We start from the raw sequence: 16430 nt of genomic DNA, 5'->3' as shown, positions 1-16430 counted from the left end.
TACCGTGCCCGCTGGCGGGTGGTGCCGGCTCGGCCGCAGCCGTGTCCTAACGCCGTGCCGTTTGACCGCAGCCGGAGGAGGAGCCGGTGGCGGCCCCGGCGGAGGAGGCCGAGGAGGTGGCGGCTGACGACGACGCCGCCGCCGCCGCCTCCGACAAGGAGGAGCACGACGAGCTGTAAGGCGGCACGCCCGCCAGCCGTCAGCGGACACAAACCCATGTGATATGTGGTGGGACAGAGCCGGACTCGCCGCACACGGCCACTGCTCTGTGTTTGCGTGTGTGAGTGGGCGTGCGGCGCGGGCAGCACGAGGCTCGGCCGGTCCTTCACTCCTTCCAGCTGTGGCGGTCAGGACGCTGTCCACGGTGGCGTCGCACGTCCGTGATGGCGAGTTGACACGCGGGGGTCAGGGGACGCAGCGCGCGTGGCACGGCTGGTTTGACTGGGCACGACTTAAATTGGCCGGCGGTGGATTTCGACTAGACCTGCGGTGCAATGTTCCGTTAGCGTGGCTGGGCGAATTTGGCAGTTTTGTTTTTGTTCTTCATTATCATCCGGAGTCTGGGAACATTGGGCGTAGTATGGTGGGTGCCGGGAGGCCGGTCCCAAGAACCACCGATTTTGAAGCAAATGTCCCGGAAGTAAAACAAGTGTTCGTTTTGGGGACTTCCCATTTCCGTGGGAATGGTCGCTGTATACTGGGGACGCGCCCACTACCACAAGGCTGGCCGCAACGAAGTTGAGTGTCGTCACCCGTTCGTTCGTGTTGTCCCAGTGTGGACGTTGAAACAATCTCCCGCGATTACCGATGCTCATCAGTCACGTTTGTTATGCATGATGCTATTTATGTTACACTGCAGTGACCACGCGTTTTATGTTGGATGTTCTTCGTGCGATAGCGGCATTAAAAATTGCACTTGTCCGTGTTGGCATTCCCCGACATGTAGATATCTGGGATCAATACAAGTCGTGCTACAAGGTGTGCCAGCTGTAATTCTTGGACTCAATGCCCTGTCCCGGGCTCTGCAAGCAACAGTCGCACTGGGGAACAGAACAGGACAATGCCGGGCGCTCCAAAGGACACCATATCTGTGGCCGCCGGTATTCTGATTTGTGATTGGCAGACTAGGTTTCAATCGAAATAAAATGTTTCTAAATAAGGGAGAACTAGCAGTAAGAAGGGGAGCACTTCCTTTTCCTCGTAAAATAACCAGGAGAAATATGATGTATGATGTGTCGACATTTCGGCTACATGCTTTTGTCGAGACGAGTAAGGGGTGGCGTGAAGGCACGTGGCGACGAGGGCATGTGGCTGAGACGTCAATGCATCATCTCTTCTTTCTCCTGACCGCCCTGCGGGGAACGAGGCCAACGAAACTCTTGCCTACGGGTATATCATTCCTCGCAAATGTACTTCAGCAACTTGCGTAGAATCATAGCTGGCGTATTTCTTTGTTTACCCAGTGGGCCCAGAGGTCATTGCCAAAGCATAGCTGGTAGTTGGCATTGCATTTGCATTGCTTGATTGCAGAGATCGATTGCGAGCATTGCTGTGTAGCTTTGTAACACTTAGCCGTGATTTAAGATGCATGCCCAGAAGGCGGTTGTCCAGACGGCGGTGACGCTGGCAACGGTGGTGGTTTGCTCATTGTTAGGCGCCAGCGTTTTGTTGGCAGTCCGTTCCTGTCTTCGCTGCAAGGGCAGCTCAGCAGACAGTGTGCTTGCGAAGTGTATTGGCAGCTGCTGCTGTCTGCTGTGCGTTTCGTGCACCCTAGTGGGCTCATGCGATGACATCGTCTCCTGGAGAAAACGTGGGCAAGCCCGCGCCCGCATGCAAGCACAGTGAGCGATGGTCGAGTCTACGAGCTTGACCGCCTCACTGCACTCATGCGAGACCCATATATGCGGGAGCTTCCTCGGGCGCCCCGCACATTCCACTGGCTGTAATTCCGAGGGTTTTTTTACCCACGGTTATGGGCATATGGGGTTCATAGCAGCACCCCAAGGACCACTCTGATCTAGTTCTCGGCAGTGATTAAACCCGTCAAGTTTCGGCCCGAGTAAAGTGCTGAATTAGCACAGATCATGATTTGTTGGATTTGTAAACGACTGTTTTTGTGGGCATCAGAGCATTGTTCTGCGTGAGAAGGATAAGATCACAGGACTTGGTGAGCCAAGTTTGTCTATTTTTCGGGCATATTTCATCCGAATAACAAAATTCGTACCGTCAGAATTTCTCTAATGCCATTCGTCTTTTTACATCGAAACCAATCGCACTGAATTTCTGCCACCAAGTAGGTTTCCTTTGAGCTGACTTCTGCTCATTCATTCGTGTTGGCCGGAGTGTCACAGCCAGGTCCGGACCCGGGTTGAAGTCCGAGCACATTTCAGATGTTCGACAAGTTTGATTTCAGCTAGGCCACTTGTTGCGCTAGCGGACTGGTTTCTTCACTGACGCACACCCTAGCCGGGACCAGCTGAAAACGACACAGGGTTCGAAGCTTATCAATTAAAAGGCAATACGTCGTGCCCTAATGGGTGACGTTTCAGCAGTATCACATCGTTTCTACTCGGTAAGCAGTTCAGCCCCGGACCGCATATGCCGCCCACACCAACTTGAGCAGCTCAGCGGCAGCCAAATACCGACCGTGGTGTATTATGAGACGCCAGATGTGGATTGTACGCTTGGAACATTCCAAGGGAGGGCGGAAAGGCTTGGCCTAAACCAACTAGTTTGCCATTTCAACCAGAGGTGGAATCTTCTGCATGCAGATACAGAAGCGATACGTATCCATCATCTGTATATTACATTGCTCTTAACTCATCAATTTACCCATTGCCCAGAAGTCAGGAAAGGGTGTCATAACGTTAATAACGTCCACGAGGCTAGGCGGCCCCCTCGACACCAAATCATGAGGAAGCAGAAAGCCTTTGTAAAATCGCATCGAAAGCGCGAAATCAGGCAGAACGACGTGACACTCCATTACGAAAGTAGATTCATCCTAGATTTGGACGTGGACGCCACGCCCCTAGCGCGTGCGCCAGTCCCGTGGGCCGCGCCGCGACACTGCACTGGCGCGGCCCACGGCTCCGCCCGGCCGGGTCGGCCTGCCCCGACACTACCGCCCGGCCGGGTCACAAACAGCACTGGCCACTGGGCGTCCATGCGTCCCAGACACGCGCGCGCGCGCTGCCAGTGGCGCGTCAGCAGTCTGTATCACGTGCGGCCGCTGAGCGGCGGCGCCACCGGCGGTCTATTTGGCGCAGCGTTTCGAAGTACACCGTGCCGACGTAGCCGCCGCGTAATGACTTGTTGACGTTCTGCTCAAACTGCCGCCGGTTGTGTTGCAGTACCTCGGCTGCCTCTTTGTTAAGAGGGTCCTCTGGGTTTGGCTCCTGAGGTGGATTGAAAGAGTGGGCTTAGTCAATAGGCTTCGCTTACCGGGCGCGGAGGTAACCCGTCCGGGTCCATAATGGAGGCACGAACACAGCTAAGCTCGCTCACATGGAACAACAAATGGCCTCGCCACAAGTTCACCACAATACGTCACTGCCTCAGGCTGGAGTAATGCCACCATGTTTCCGTGCCATAAAGACGCACACAGTCGAGCTGGCTTGCAAGGTACGAGCCGTTTGTTGGAAGTCGCACCAGAGACCCATAAATTATAACTCACATTTGCATTGTGGCCAACGCTACGTCCCTGGTGTGATTGGTAGCACCATGAGAAAACATTAATTGGAAACACTCTGTCATTTGACACTTCAATGTGCTTAAATCGTAGAGGCAAACAAAATAAAAACAGCAAAAGCAAAGCTGGATATGTGCGCAGCCAGTCAAGACAGCAATGTGAGACAGCATCGCACGTTACAGAGGCCTGACGAAGCACTTTCACCAACAACGAAAACTACCTCACTGCCATAGCGCCTTCTTCAACCGACCCGTCACGGAACGACAAAGCACATGCTAGTGTTGCACGAGTGTTACTGAGTTCAGTGCCCAGTGTTCCTGAGGCAGAAAACACGATCATGCATAACTCGCCCTGACGTACCAGAAACAGGTACTGTAGTCCGTACACTATGGAGTTCACGGTGAGCACCGGCTTCCAGTCCTCTCGCAGAATGTTGAGGCAGACGTTTGCCCTCCAGGTCAATGTTAGGATGGTAAACCTGCATCAAAGATTGGTCAGCGGAGTCCGTATGATTGGCCAGTGGCGTCCGTATGATTGGTCAGTGGAGTAGGTGTCTTACCAACGACGGCGTTATAGATGCAACAAATTTGGTACATTACATTCAAGTCGGCGATTAAAAAAAAAATGGGCGTGGCGCCCCATTCACACTTGATTATGTTATTCACCGCATGTACTTGACGCTCAGACTTTGTATTTCTGTAATTTGTTTCCACACATATGCGAGCCTGTTGACACCCCGTGGTCGCGATCACATCATTCCACACGTCAAGCTTCATATTTGCTGCGTCTCAGCTCATCTTTGGTGCAGCACAAACAAAATCACATCATCTTGTGGACCACAACGCCAGTAAGACTCGTGCAGCGTGGATCGCGGGATGTGGGTGTTGTCCTTTTGCTATCATATGGATTACACGAACAAGTGATTAATGAAGCCATATGCCTTTGACTACCGAAGACTAGGCTTCATCGATACGTTGGAAAGCCAACATTTCATGACATCCAACAGGTTGAGGTCCACTGATGCCCAAATCCGCGCGCTTATTGATAAGTCGCATTGCTTAACAAACGGTCGGTTGTGAGTCAGGGCAGATCCGGAATTTTTGCCGACGACCGATGCTTTGGCGGCGATCAATGGTTCTTGATATCATCATCACGCGTTGCGAAACACACACGCACGCACGCACAATTTTTCTTTTTGTCTAACTAAAAGATTTTCATCGAATCGAACAGGGTTACACGCCTGTCTCCTGTTCATTACTCTAGCTTAGTCGGATTAGGCAATACACCACAGCGACTTATGTTCCTGGTTGGTTCGATGAAGGTGGTAGGATATCCTCCGGCTTGGGCGTTCTCCGAATGATAACTGGCACACTTATGGCCCAGACAGCTTTAACATACTAATGTGTTATAGTCGCTGCTTTCGGCTACATTATGCAGTCCTCACGTCTTCATTTTCTGCTGTCTGGTGCCGGCATCTGACAGAAATATTTAGAAACGCTCCTCGGCCGGCGAGTCCGTGGCTTGTGCACATCAGAGTGACTGTCTTCATACGCCAGCCCACACTGTTTCCAGTGGGGTGGTCCGCTCTCTTCCCCGGCAGAAGTTGTCCGCCTTGCGTAGCGGCGCCGATGGGTCGTCTAGATCTGGACCCGGTTTTGGTCAATGCCCTTCGCACTCTTCGCCATATGGGACGTTGGCCTTCCTAAAATAACCAACTCCTTTGTCTGAGGCACGAAATATTCCCGACGTTCTGACGATTTTCGCCCCCCCCCCCTTCCTCCTACAGGAACCTACATGTATGCCCGACGGGAATGTCTCTCCCTCGGATTAGCCCCGGAAGGGTGCATAATGCCGTCGCAGTGTCCTGTTTCCACGCGCACGAGAAATTCAAGGTACCTATCACTTGAAGTACAAAATAGCACTGCAATGTTGCTTTCGAAAGCATCCTCTCGATGCAGCGATGTCCGAACCATCCTGGGTGTCTCATTTTCGCGACATCACCTCTCCGCTCTGCCTGTGAACAGCGGCGCCCGGGACATTCCACTGAGTGTGATTTGTATGCTGACTGGTCTAGATACATTGCTGTTACCCTCCGACTGTCCATTTACACGTCAACTATCTCGCTGCTAATATTGTGCCCGCGTTCATCACTGCATTGATGTGTGATGTCCTAGGCATTAAGGCGTTGGTTCATGTTTAACGTGCAGCGTTTTAATGTTCGAGTTTCCGGCCGGAGTTAATTCTATCCTACACTTTCACCATTTGCTCTCATTCTATCTCACATCCATGCCCCACGATGCCTTCTCATGTCATCCATGCCATCACGATTGGTACATTAATGGCAACCGAAAAGCATGGACGCAACAATACGATATATCGGTCATACACCGCTAAATGCGCCACGCATTTAAGCCGGCATCGTTATACGTGGATGCACCAACCGTTCCAATAAACAATGCGCTAGGCCGTGTCAGCATGAGGCCGGACGGTGCCATCGCTGCCAAGACATTGCGCTCGGCGGCGGATCGGCAGAGCGTGGCTGTGAAGCGCAGGCTGGAGCGCCAGCGCGCTGCCAGAAGAGGCCAACTGACCCAGTGGTCATGGTACACGACACAACAGCGTGGCGACCAAGAGGAACTGTGACGCCATCTAAATCGGACTGGGGATATGTCAGCAGCGCGAGAGGCAGAGGCATCGGCTGGATCAAGACATGCATGTGTACGCATGGTGCATTTAACAGGGACACAATGAAAATGCTGTTGTATGCAGCAAGGTGACTTAGACATATCATAATTGGTATAACTCATTTAAGATACTGCTTACCATTGTATCACATTTCACTTTCGGAGGCTCGTGGGGGTAGCTGGGGCCCACCTTGAAGCTGAACACGAAGCGGCCTCCCCTATAATAGCCCTGGAAATAGACGAATAGCAAAGGTGATCGGCGGCGCCAAGTGAAGCGAAACCATAGCTGGGCAGAACGCCAGCTCAGCAGCACATCATACCCAACACTGCCATAAAACCATAGCTGGGCAAAACGCTAGCTCAGCAGCACATCATACCCAACACTACCATAAAACCATAGCTGGGCAAAACGCCAGCTCAGCATACCCAACACTACCATAAAACCATAGCTGGGCAAAACGCCAGCTCAGCATACCCGACACTACCATAAAACAACCGCAATGGTCGTCAGCGTCACGCTGCCACATTCTTTGATGTTTGTCAAGCAGGCAATCCAGCCCAGCAAGGGTCATCAGTAACGAAATGCACAAGCTTCGAATCAGATGAGAAATCACCGGCCTAGGGTTCCGCCGAGCAACGAGGCAAGTCAAAGCAGGCATCTGTTGCTTGAACAATATCACGATGACAGCGCCGCCAGTGAGAAGAAAACCCAGCGCGGCAGGCGCACCAATCGCGGACAGCACAAGCCGACTACTAGCCGACCCGGCGCGAACAAGCTGCCCGCCGGGACGGCCAGCCAGCTCACCTCGTCAGGGCATATGATCAGCTTGAAGTTGAGCAGGTCGTCGGGGTCAGGAAACTCCGTCTGGCACGTCTTCGGAAGGTTTAGCTCATTGATATCTGAAACACAGGCCATCCCGTCGAGCGAACATTTCGGCAACCCGCGCACCCGGACCACGTGGCTGGTGCCGCAGAACCGAGCACCGGCCCGCCAGGATGCGGTCGGCAGAATAATGGCGGCCGCGTCAATGTGTGTTAACGCATTAATGTGCATCTGAAGACATTCCGAACACGCAGAGCTTGTTCAATGTCGACCAACCGAAAACGAAGCCACAAACATACTTTTTGGATCTTAGTCCTTCTTGATGAACTCTGGATATAACTGTCTTTTGAGTCACCACATTTCCAACGTTGCGCGTATTGCATTATTCCCTAACTTTACCATCTTCATCACGCGCTTGCCAGCAGATCTGTGGGGCTCCTGACTGCGGTTGATATTTTGCCATCAACTTTACTCTGGCAGTGTCATGTGCGGCTAGGTCATACCTAGGCAGGTGAAAGAAGGCACTAATTTTCGCCCATGTCGTCGCGAATGGCTGCGACGCCAGGACCAAATCCTCTCAGCGTTAAGCCCTCTTGGCTGGCCAAAGACTGAAGACTTTTTGTCCACCTGCGGTGTTCAAGAAGCGTTCAAGTTTTCGTGCGGTCCCACAAAATAGCGAGCTAGCTAACCATTGTCTTATGGTCAGGACGACGGATCGCCTCGGACGACGGGGCAGATGTGTTGTGGGCGGGGCAGATGTGTTGCGGTCAAATTTCTCATGCTGCTCGCTTGCATGCTGGCAAGCTGTTTTTCGGTCCTTGAAAGGTACCAGAGAAATTGGACCCAATGTCTTCCGGAGCCTTACTCTCACGTAGGCTAACACACACTTCTCCCATCAGAATGACATGTTTAATACGGCTAAAAGACACAAATGGGCCAGCTTCATGCGGCGTTTATCCGGCTCCGGTTCATTCGCTATCAGTGGGAGTGACACTTGTTTACACTGATATCCTAGTACGATGAGTGCGTTACAAAACACGATGTTGGAATAAACGATGCTTGCACAAGGATGCTTGAAAGCGCACTTGGATACTGCGCTCTCGTATCGTGCACGAGGTCACAAATACAACCAAACAGCGAACACAAAGTGCTATCCTGAAACGGCTGTCGCATCGAACACGTCTGCCCTGCGTAATGCAGTCTCCGTCTTCAAATGAGGCCGAGCGTTCCCAGATCGCGTGTCCTGGTAGGCATACTCACAGTCCTTACTCATACTATGACATACTTGAAGTTCACGATACCTACAGTAAGATCCATGACCATTGAGAAGATATATGTGAAAGGCAATAGACTAGCTCGCTGTTGAATATGTTTATAATCAAACAAATGTTAACAATAAGAGCAGGCTTCAGGTAGGAGTAAAGCAAACTACCTGGCAATGTGCACGCAATTCTGGATCTGCCCCCAGCGGCACACCAAAAAACTGTGTTGTTGTTTTTTGTCACTTGCACTGTGACTGTGGGGCATCCATGGCTCGACCAGCGACCTGCACAGCAGGACACTGACTGTAAAGCCACAATTGAATTTCGCATTCATTCACAATTGTCTGAGGTGTCATATGCGCCTCACTTTGCTAGCGGAGCACAATACCATTTTGAGCCAAATAGTTCAGTGTGTAAGTTTTTCAATCTTTTAGGAACATGTTCAAGTATGTCCTTAGATTCTAAATGCATGTCCATTTTACCAAATTTTGAGCAAATGATTTTGTCTCACTCAAATTTCAGTGAATTATGATTGGGACCAGGATATATGCAGAGGCCCAGCCCAATATTTCTGGGGCCCTGGCCAACAGTGTGGGCCCCTGGTGGGGGCCCAGCCCAACATTGGGGGGCCCAGACCAACATTTAAGGGGCCATCCCCCTCCCAAAGAAACATGAAGACCCCTGGTCCTGCAGTTTCTCTAGAGTGCATGTTTGAAAGTGCCCCAAAGGTAAGGTATTCCCTTTAATTTTAATTTTCAAACTAAACCAAAGGCAGCCCATTTAAAATGTCAGAGCTGAAACTTAAGCCAGCCATTTACAAATGGGGCAAAGCTGAGGCCAACAAGACACCTCATAGTCAAAGCCAAACCTCGAGTCATTAAAGGAAAAATGCAGCCCTGCAAAGCTGAAGCCAAATATAGTTTCATTGTCAGGCCTGCCCATGGCATGTCATAGCATCACATGGCACATACACTCATGCTTGTTCTTTACTTGGTCCATCATCAGCTAAGCTAAAATTATCCTCAGGACATGAAATTCTATGCCTTTTGGTGGTCAGCATGGATGAATGGAACAACCATGTGCTTTTGTGAAATAAATGTAGCACTTGCAATGAACACAAGCACCCACGTTAAGTGCAATCCACTGGTAACATTCAACTTTATGGGTTGGATTAATGTGGTTGACATATCAAAATACACTGGATGGATGGGATGGATGCAACAATGGGCACAGATCTGTTTGTAGTGAGGACAATTGGTCAACCTGTCACAAATTGACTGGCTGAATCATGGGAAGATGACTACATCTCTTCCAGAATGATGAAACTTTTTTTCATCAAGCATGTAGACTTTGACCAGGGGTTATAATGCCAAATTTCCAGGTTGCATGCTGATAAACATAAGCACATTTTCAAAAAAATATACAGACATGAGTGTTCAGTTTTTGTAAGACATACCCAAATACAGCTGACAATTTTGATGGCTACATAATACTGAGCAGAGACAGACCCACACTCACATGTCCTTAAGTTTAAGAGGAGCTGTAATATCATTGCTTTGGAGGCCTACCTTGAGTTCATACAAGCTAAATATTGCAGTACACATTGCTCACACTTGCCAGCCACAAGATGTACACCACCATGCATATATGCATCATCTGTATACCTACAGAGGGTACAGTTGCATAAATGTGCCTGCAGCCTAGAAAAGATCTCAGGGTCTAATCAAAAGATCCCATGAATATAGAGTCCTATGGGATCCTGGAGCTATCCTTAGAATCCAGACACATGCTCAATACAATGGCATTGCATCTTGTGAGTTTGTGTCAAAATCATTGTCATGTGTTTCTTTTTATGGAGGGGATGACCTTGAAGTGCAGGCACAAAGCACACTAAACAAGTACAGCTAGCTGTGCACTCTGTTGCAATAGAAAGGTCTGGCCAAATTCAAACAAAAAATACAACTATTTTCAACAAACAGCAATGCCAACATAAAGTGAGAATGAAATTTACCTGATGATAAGTTGAAAGGCAAAGCAGCCCATGGCAAAAATTATTCCCGCCCTACTTGGAGCACATTCTAGGTTGCCCAATGCATGATGTTAACATCTCTGCCATGGTTTATAACAAGGCCCATAGCATGATATAATGCATAGAAATGTAATATGAGCAGATCCTTGCATTCTCATTAGCTCATGGCTTTCAGGGCATTTCACCTGAATGTAGGCATCCAGATAGTGTCACATTTATAATGCTAAATAATGTAAGCATAAATTATTTATTTTCTGATCACAAAGGTGAAAGGTAGTTAACAGTTAGGTAAAAAAATCATATCATAACAGTTGTTATGAAATTACTTAATGCATAAATATTTAAAAAATGTTAACTTCATGCTAATTTCATGGTCTTTACTATGATATTGAACAGCAAAAGTCTCAGGGAAAAATTACTGAAACCTATTTAGGGTTGTTCAATTACAATCTGAGATCTTGTCATGGCTTAGTCATGCACAATGGGTCATGCAAATTGCAAATGAAGATCAGTTACTGTCTTTTGATTTTCTACTTGCATTGTTTCACCCTAAGTAGCAATGAACATCCAAAAGTGGGTCAATGATAAGGATAAAAAATTATGGCAAATATGCAATCAAAATGTTTGGGACAGACAGAATCCTGCCAAAACACAATTGAGCTGGCTTATTTGTGGAGTTTATGACATTACTTGCCTGAAAACATAATCAATCACCAGATTTGGTCATTTTATAGTCCCACAAACTTTAATCTCATGTAGCTCCTCACAATACTTTTAATATTCAATTACACCACTTCTGCAAAGCTGTCTCAGCTTGGAAGTTGTGCCCCACCTCTGCCCCAAGATCTCATCCAAATCTACCAACATTTGCAAAATGATCAATAGCTGAAAGGTTTCCAGACTCAGTATCCTGGTTTCATACATTATCACAAGAAAGCAGAATGACAGCTCATTAACTGCAAAACTGCCACAAGCCACCCTGACCCATCCACCCACACACTGGGCCTAGCCCAAGTCCTTTATGTATCAATTATTATGGGGAAACCTTCAACCACAATACAGGATCTCAAATGAAAACAGAAATGTCTCACACAGCGAGATGTGCACATCACGATGCCAACCTTTTGTTACTCTGAGCTGAGCAGCCGACAGCCTTTTCGAGCTTGAGGGGGACTGTCCTGTTTCGTCTCTCTTCTGTTGCTTTAGAGAAAACAACTTAATCATGTTGATAGCCGAATTATAAAGGCAGCTTGCAATAACACCAAGGAACGAAAAGCTCGGCTTTAATTTTAAGGATGTTTGCCAGCTCGGGCCGTTACCCCCCACCTCCCTTTCCAGCTCCACCGTCCTCAACCCCTCCACGAAACCACGCTTTACAAAACGCACTGCATAAATGGGGCTGTGCTTCGAGCAATGCATCAAGCCTTCCATAAAGAAACAGGTGTGCTGTGATTTTTGCACGATCAGCTGAGTCCTCAAGCTCAATCGGCTGCTGGGGCATTTTCGCGTTCTCAATGGGTCGTTTATAGACTTAAACTACTGCTTTAATATTTTTATCATTAATTTTCCGTTGCTCATAAATCACTTAATTTTTCAAGAAATAAGGAAGTATCGTATTACCAGCAATTGTATTTCTGAAAAAACTTTCCATTTAGAACCTCAATCATCTGACTCAGGATGCGACATTTAACTTGAGCGTCCTATTAACTGGTCACCAAACATAAACTAAAATAACCAAAACGAGCCTACCTACCAAATTGGATGAATTAGCACCAACATGAACATTTCATCACCGATTCGATTATTGCCACCAATATGGACGTTTTTACCACAGGTTTAACGAAACCGTTAACCGCTACCTATACTTAAGCCAAACTGACATCAACCTGTAAATGTTTTGGGACGCAGATGGCTATCTACAATGGAGTCGCGTTCTAAGAGCGAATCGCTGCCTACCATTGAGTGTCGATACATACCTCAGCATCGGAGACCTCTTTTTCTCGCAAGGCCCTGAGTGATCTTCGGGATCCTCGGCGCAGACTATAAAAGCCCGGTTGGATGGCTCACAGGACTGGTCGGCTGACGCCCTCGAGGCGAAGGCCTGACCCTCAAAGGTCAGTCAACAGGACTCGCTGCGTCTGTCGGGAATCCCCGGGACGACGGACGCGTCCATGTAGGTCCGAGACCACCAATGCTGAGCAGTTGGCTCTGTGTCAGCTTGGACCCTGTGAGCCGTTTACGAAGCAGGGACAAGGCCGGTGTCCGCGTTTGTTACTGAAGGCCTTCTGCGCTGGCCGGGCCCCCGAAACAAGGTGGCTCCCTACATCAAGGCACAGATTGCTTAACAGGGGAGCATGCGCCGGCAAGGGGCTCCTGGTCGACCAGAGTCAGATTTAACTGAAGACGAACAAGACGGGACCCTGAATGTCAGAGAGCCGCTTGCGCTGGTAAAAGTCCTCTTGCCTGAAATGGAATGGTAATAAGAGAAATGGAAATCCATCAATGACAATGGCAATGACAGGATTTTGAGATCAGAACTCACGCAAAGCATGACTGGTGTGTGTGCTCTAAGAACCTTACCTCCTTACAGAACCTCCTGTTGTGATTCAAATTCAACGACAGAACTTTATGAAAAAAGGCTGCACGCATAGTGACGCTTGGCACGGTTCCTTTGCCCTTCGACCTCCCTGACGTTGAACAGCCGCTGCTACCAGCCGCAACCCATCCAAGTCAGAAGTCAAATATTCAGCGCATATAGACGCAGACAAGATCGAGAATGCAGAGTTCCACCGCACCTCACCACCACCCCTTCGTAGTGAGTTCTCACTGGCATGCCCCCCTTCCCCGGTTGATTATCCTGGATGTGCCCTTGCGAGCGCGTGTATAGCGACTTGAACCCCATACGGCCACGGGTGGGTGGGGATCGTCAGGAGCCGACACCAGCTATTTGAGCTACGGAGCATCAAGTTCAAGTTTGATCCCGACGGTGAGGAAGCCGGAATACTGCCATAGATGGGAACAAACCAAGTCGGCGAGAGCTTAAGCTTTCTTCGCAGAAAGTGAACTAGAACAAGAGCATTATGAGGTTGCATGTGTTCCTGCCCTCATCCCCGAGGACTCGTTCCAGACTTAGATGAACATATTCCGGAGTATGTTTTAAGACGAGTCCGGCACCAGAGAAGTGTCATAAATGCCAGTATCTTGATCTATATATATATATATACATATATATATATATATATATATATATATATATATATATATATATATATTTCGGTGCGTTTGCACAATAAAAGTTTTGGGTTTTTTATTCGGCAATTCGGGTGGCAATGGGCGCCAAACAGACGCAGCCGCTACACGATTTAGGGGAAAGGAACAGGCAAGCCGTTACTCGACCTGGATGATCGAAAATCAGAAAAGGGGTAAACAGATCGTCAAGTAAGCTGGATCGTTAGTAATCCAAACAATGCACCGGCAAACTGAATCGCTACACAATTTAGATACTGAAAGATTCTGAACTCGGATGACAAGCAGCAAAATTGAGAGTTTTGGCCGAACTGAAAAGCAGAGTACAAGCCAGGCTCCCTGACAGAGCCCGGGCGACTTGTCTTGCGAAACGTCTCGTCTTGGGCTCGCCTTGAGAGAGCCCAAGTACTTACACTACATGGCGCGGAGAACGGCACGTGGCAGAGAACCAGAATTTTTGTACAAGCCACAATTGCCACCCTTTCGAAACAGGTCGCTGCATAAACCAGTGCCCGGCCCGAGATTGCCACAGGGCGTTAGACGGCGCATTCCGCACCGCTTCGTGGCTGGCTGTACATATCTGAACGGAGAGGCTGATTTTGTTTTTGATGGATGCGCTTTTTGGCATGTGTGATTCGAAGAATGTCGTTCCTTGCATACTATCGAGAGCATTTAAAGATGTCAAGCGTTTCATTACCCGTAGCACACAACACTTTCACATACTGAACAAGATGAGTAACTGGCTGATTGAATGTTAGTTGGACATATAAACAATAAGCTCCCGCCAAAATTAAGCTCCCATTGTGTAGATATAAAGTACCCGCTACACACCCGCGAAATGTCACGTCATCGAAAACGCCATGTCGCGTTGAGATGATCAGGGCGCAAACAAACAGGCACCGTCGCGGCGTGCACCTGCTGACAAGCTGCAGCTGACCGACGGAACCAACGCAGCCAGGCCACGTCGCCGTTACTCGCAGCAGAGTATCGCGCAATGCTCCCGGAGGCAGACGGGCCGAAGCACAAGCCGGCCCGGTCCGCGCAGCCCATGAGCCCGATGGTCCCCCATCAGCCGAGATCTGGTCTGAGTCAGCGGCCGGCCTGGCCTCGTCGCTCCGATGGCGGAGCTGGGCCACACCGGTCGCCCAGCCGTGCTGACCACATGGGGTCAGCAGCGCTCGGCGGCCGGCGGTGGCGCCCCCTGCGCTACGGCTCCGGCTCGGGCAGCGGACGCCTCTCAACCGGCGTCCCGCCGCCGTGGCGGTCGTCCCGGACGGCGCGCGGGCGCGGCGCCGGCGCCGTGCCGTCGCTCTCGTCCTTGACGGTGGCGCTGAGCGGAGTGGCGACGCGCCGAATGCGGCCTCCGACTGGCTCGCAGGGCACCATGTGCACCGACGGCAGGTAGCGCACCACCTTCTCCACCTGGCGCGGCGAAGCGTGGAACCAGTACAGACGCAGTGGTCCGGCGCGCCCACCTGGAGCGCCATGGAGTCCACCGACTGGTCGATGAAGAAGTAGAGTGTGGAGAGTCTGACGATATGCAGCCCTTGCCGACCTTGTGCAGGCAGGAGGGGTGGGGCGGGCACGAGTGCACGCGTGTCTCGTCTGGGTGCAGCGTCAGGCACGCCACAATTTCCGGCAGACGCTCGTACAGCACTAACTGATTCGGGTCCACGTGCACCGGCTAGCCGGTGGCCTCGCGCAGGCGACGGAACACGTGCTCGCAGCCGTAGCGCGTGCGGCAGCCAAGATTGGCGCGGTGGCGCGGGTCGTGCGCTAGCCACTCGTGCACCAGTCGCACCACTGACGGCGAATCGCTGAAGGTCGGGCAGATTGTGACGATCCGGCATGCGGAAGGTCGTGTTGGCGCGCAGCAGGTCGACCTGCCTCGGTCGGCCGGCGGCTCCGGGTGTGATGGGGGTCTGACTGGGTCCTTTTTTCGGATGGCGTAGGCCAATGACCTGTTTCGGGCAGCAAACGCTGACCGGAGTGTCCTCGCCACCCTGGCCTCCGCCCAAGCCTGGTGTTTGGCCCTTCTCTGTCAGCGGCGTTTTGATAGAGCTGAGGCGGATTCTTTCGCACTGATCGATACTAATGTCTCCGTCTGTAACCTGCGGCCAACCTTACGAAATCGTGATATTCATGACGGAACATAAACAAGATTCCCACATATGTCCAGCTAAAAATTACGGTTTTATCATTCCTATCTTGTTGGGAGAACGGACAGACTAATCATGCACGAAATCATGATATTCATAACCGAGCATGGACAAATTTCTTAAGTATGTTAAAAAAATTAGGGTTTTACAATTCCTATCTGTGTTGGGAGAACGAACTGGTTTGTGATAGAAGGGTGACAAGCTGTTGCTCTAATGATTACGATTTTAGTCATTGTGAAGACTGGTTCATGCTCTTCCACTTGTATTCGGAGGCTTTAGCCCTGATGGCTGATCGGTTTACTTTTCACATATTTTAACTAGCACCATTAGTGATGGTTAAGCCTTCTGGGGAAAAACTACCCGTTTGAGCTTGTTGGTTCAGTTGGTGATCAGGGTGCGTATTTTGGTAATGGGAGTAGCCATTCTGGCTGGACAATTAATTTTGTCCCTTTAACGCGACGCACTGGGTTTGATCTTTACGCGCCACCGCCTCACCTGCGTCGCTCTGGCAGCATTTATTTGTGTACCCAACTACGCAT

The 16430-nt window shown here is 50.0% G+C and overlaps 1 protein-coding gene across 1 annotated transcript; it reads right to left on the bottom strand.

Annotated features, from left to right (window-relative positions):
- Window positions 1-3203: 3203 nt before the first annotated feature.
- On the bottom strand, window positions 3204-11803 carry LOC119107297 (NEDD8-conjugating enzyme Ubc12-like). The gene is given in 6 exon segments (XM_037230722.1): window positions 3204-3395; window positions 4049-4135; window positions 4137-4166; window positions 6512-6601; window positions 7178-7272; window positions 11608-11803. Coding segments are annotated over 6 exon segments (597 nt in total). The 5' UTR covers window positions 11711-11803.
- Window positions 11804-16430: the final 4627 nt, after the last annotated feature.

The sequence above is a fragment of the Pollicipes pollicipes genome, unplaced genomic scaffold (assembly GCF_011947565.3).
Source record: "Pollicipes pollicipes isolate AB1234 unplaced genomic scaffold, Ppol_2.1 Scaffold_6686;HRSCAF=7923_pilon_pilon_pilon, whole genome shotgun sequence".
NCBI lineage: Eukaryota > Metazoa > Arthropoda > Thecostraca > Pollicipedomorpha > Pollicipedidae > Pollicipes > Pollicipes pollicipes.
Note: the sequence above shows the minus strand (reverse complement) of the source record. Positions and strands in the feature narration are given on the sequence as shown.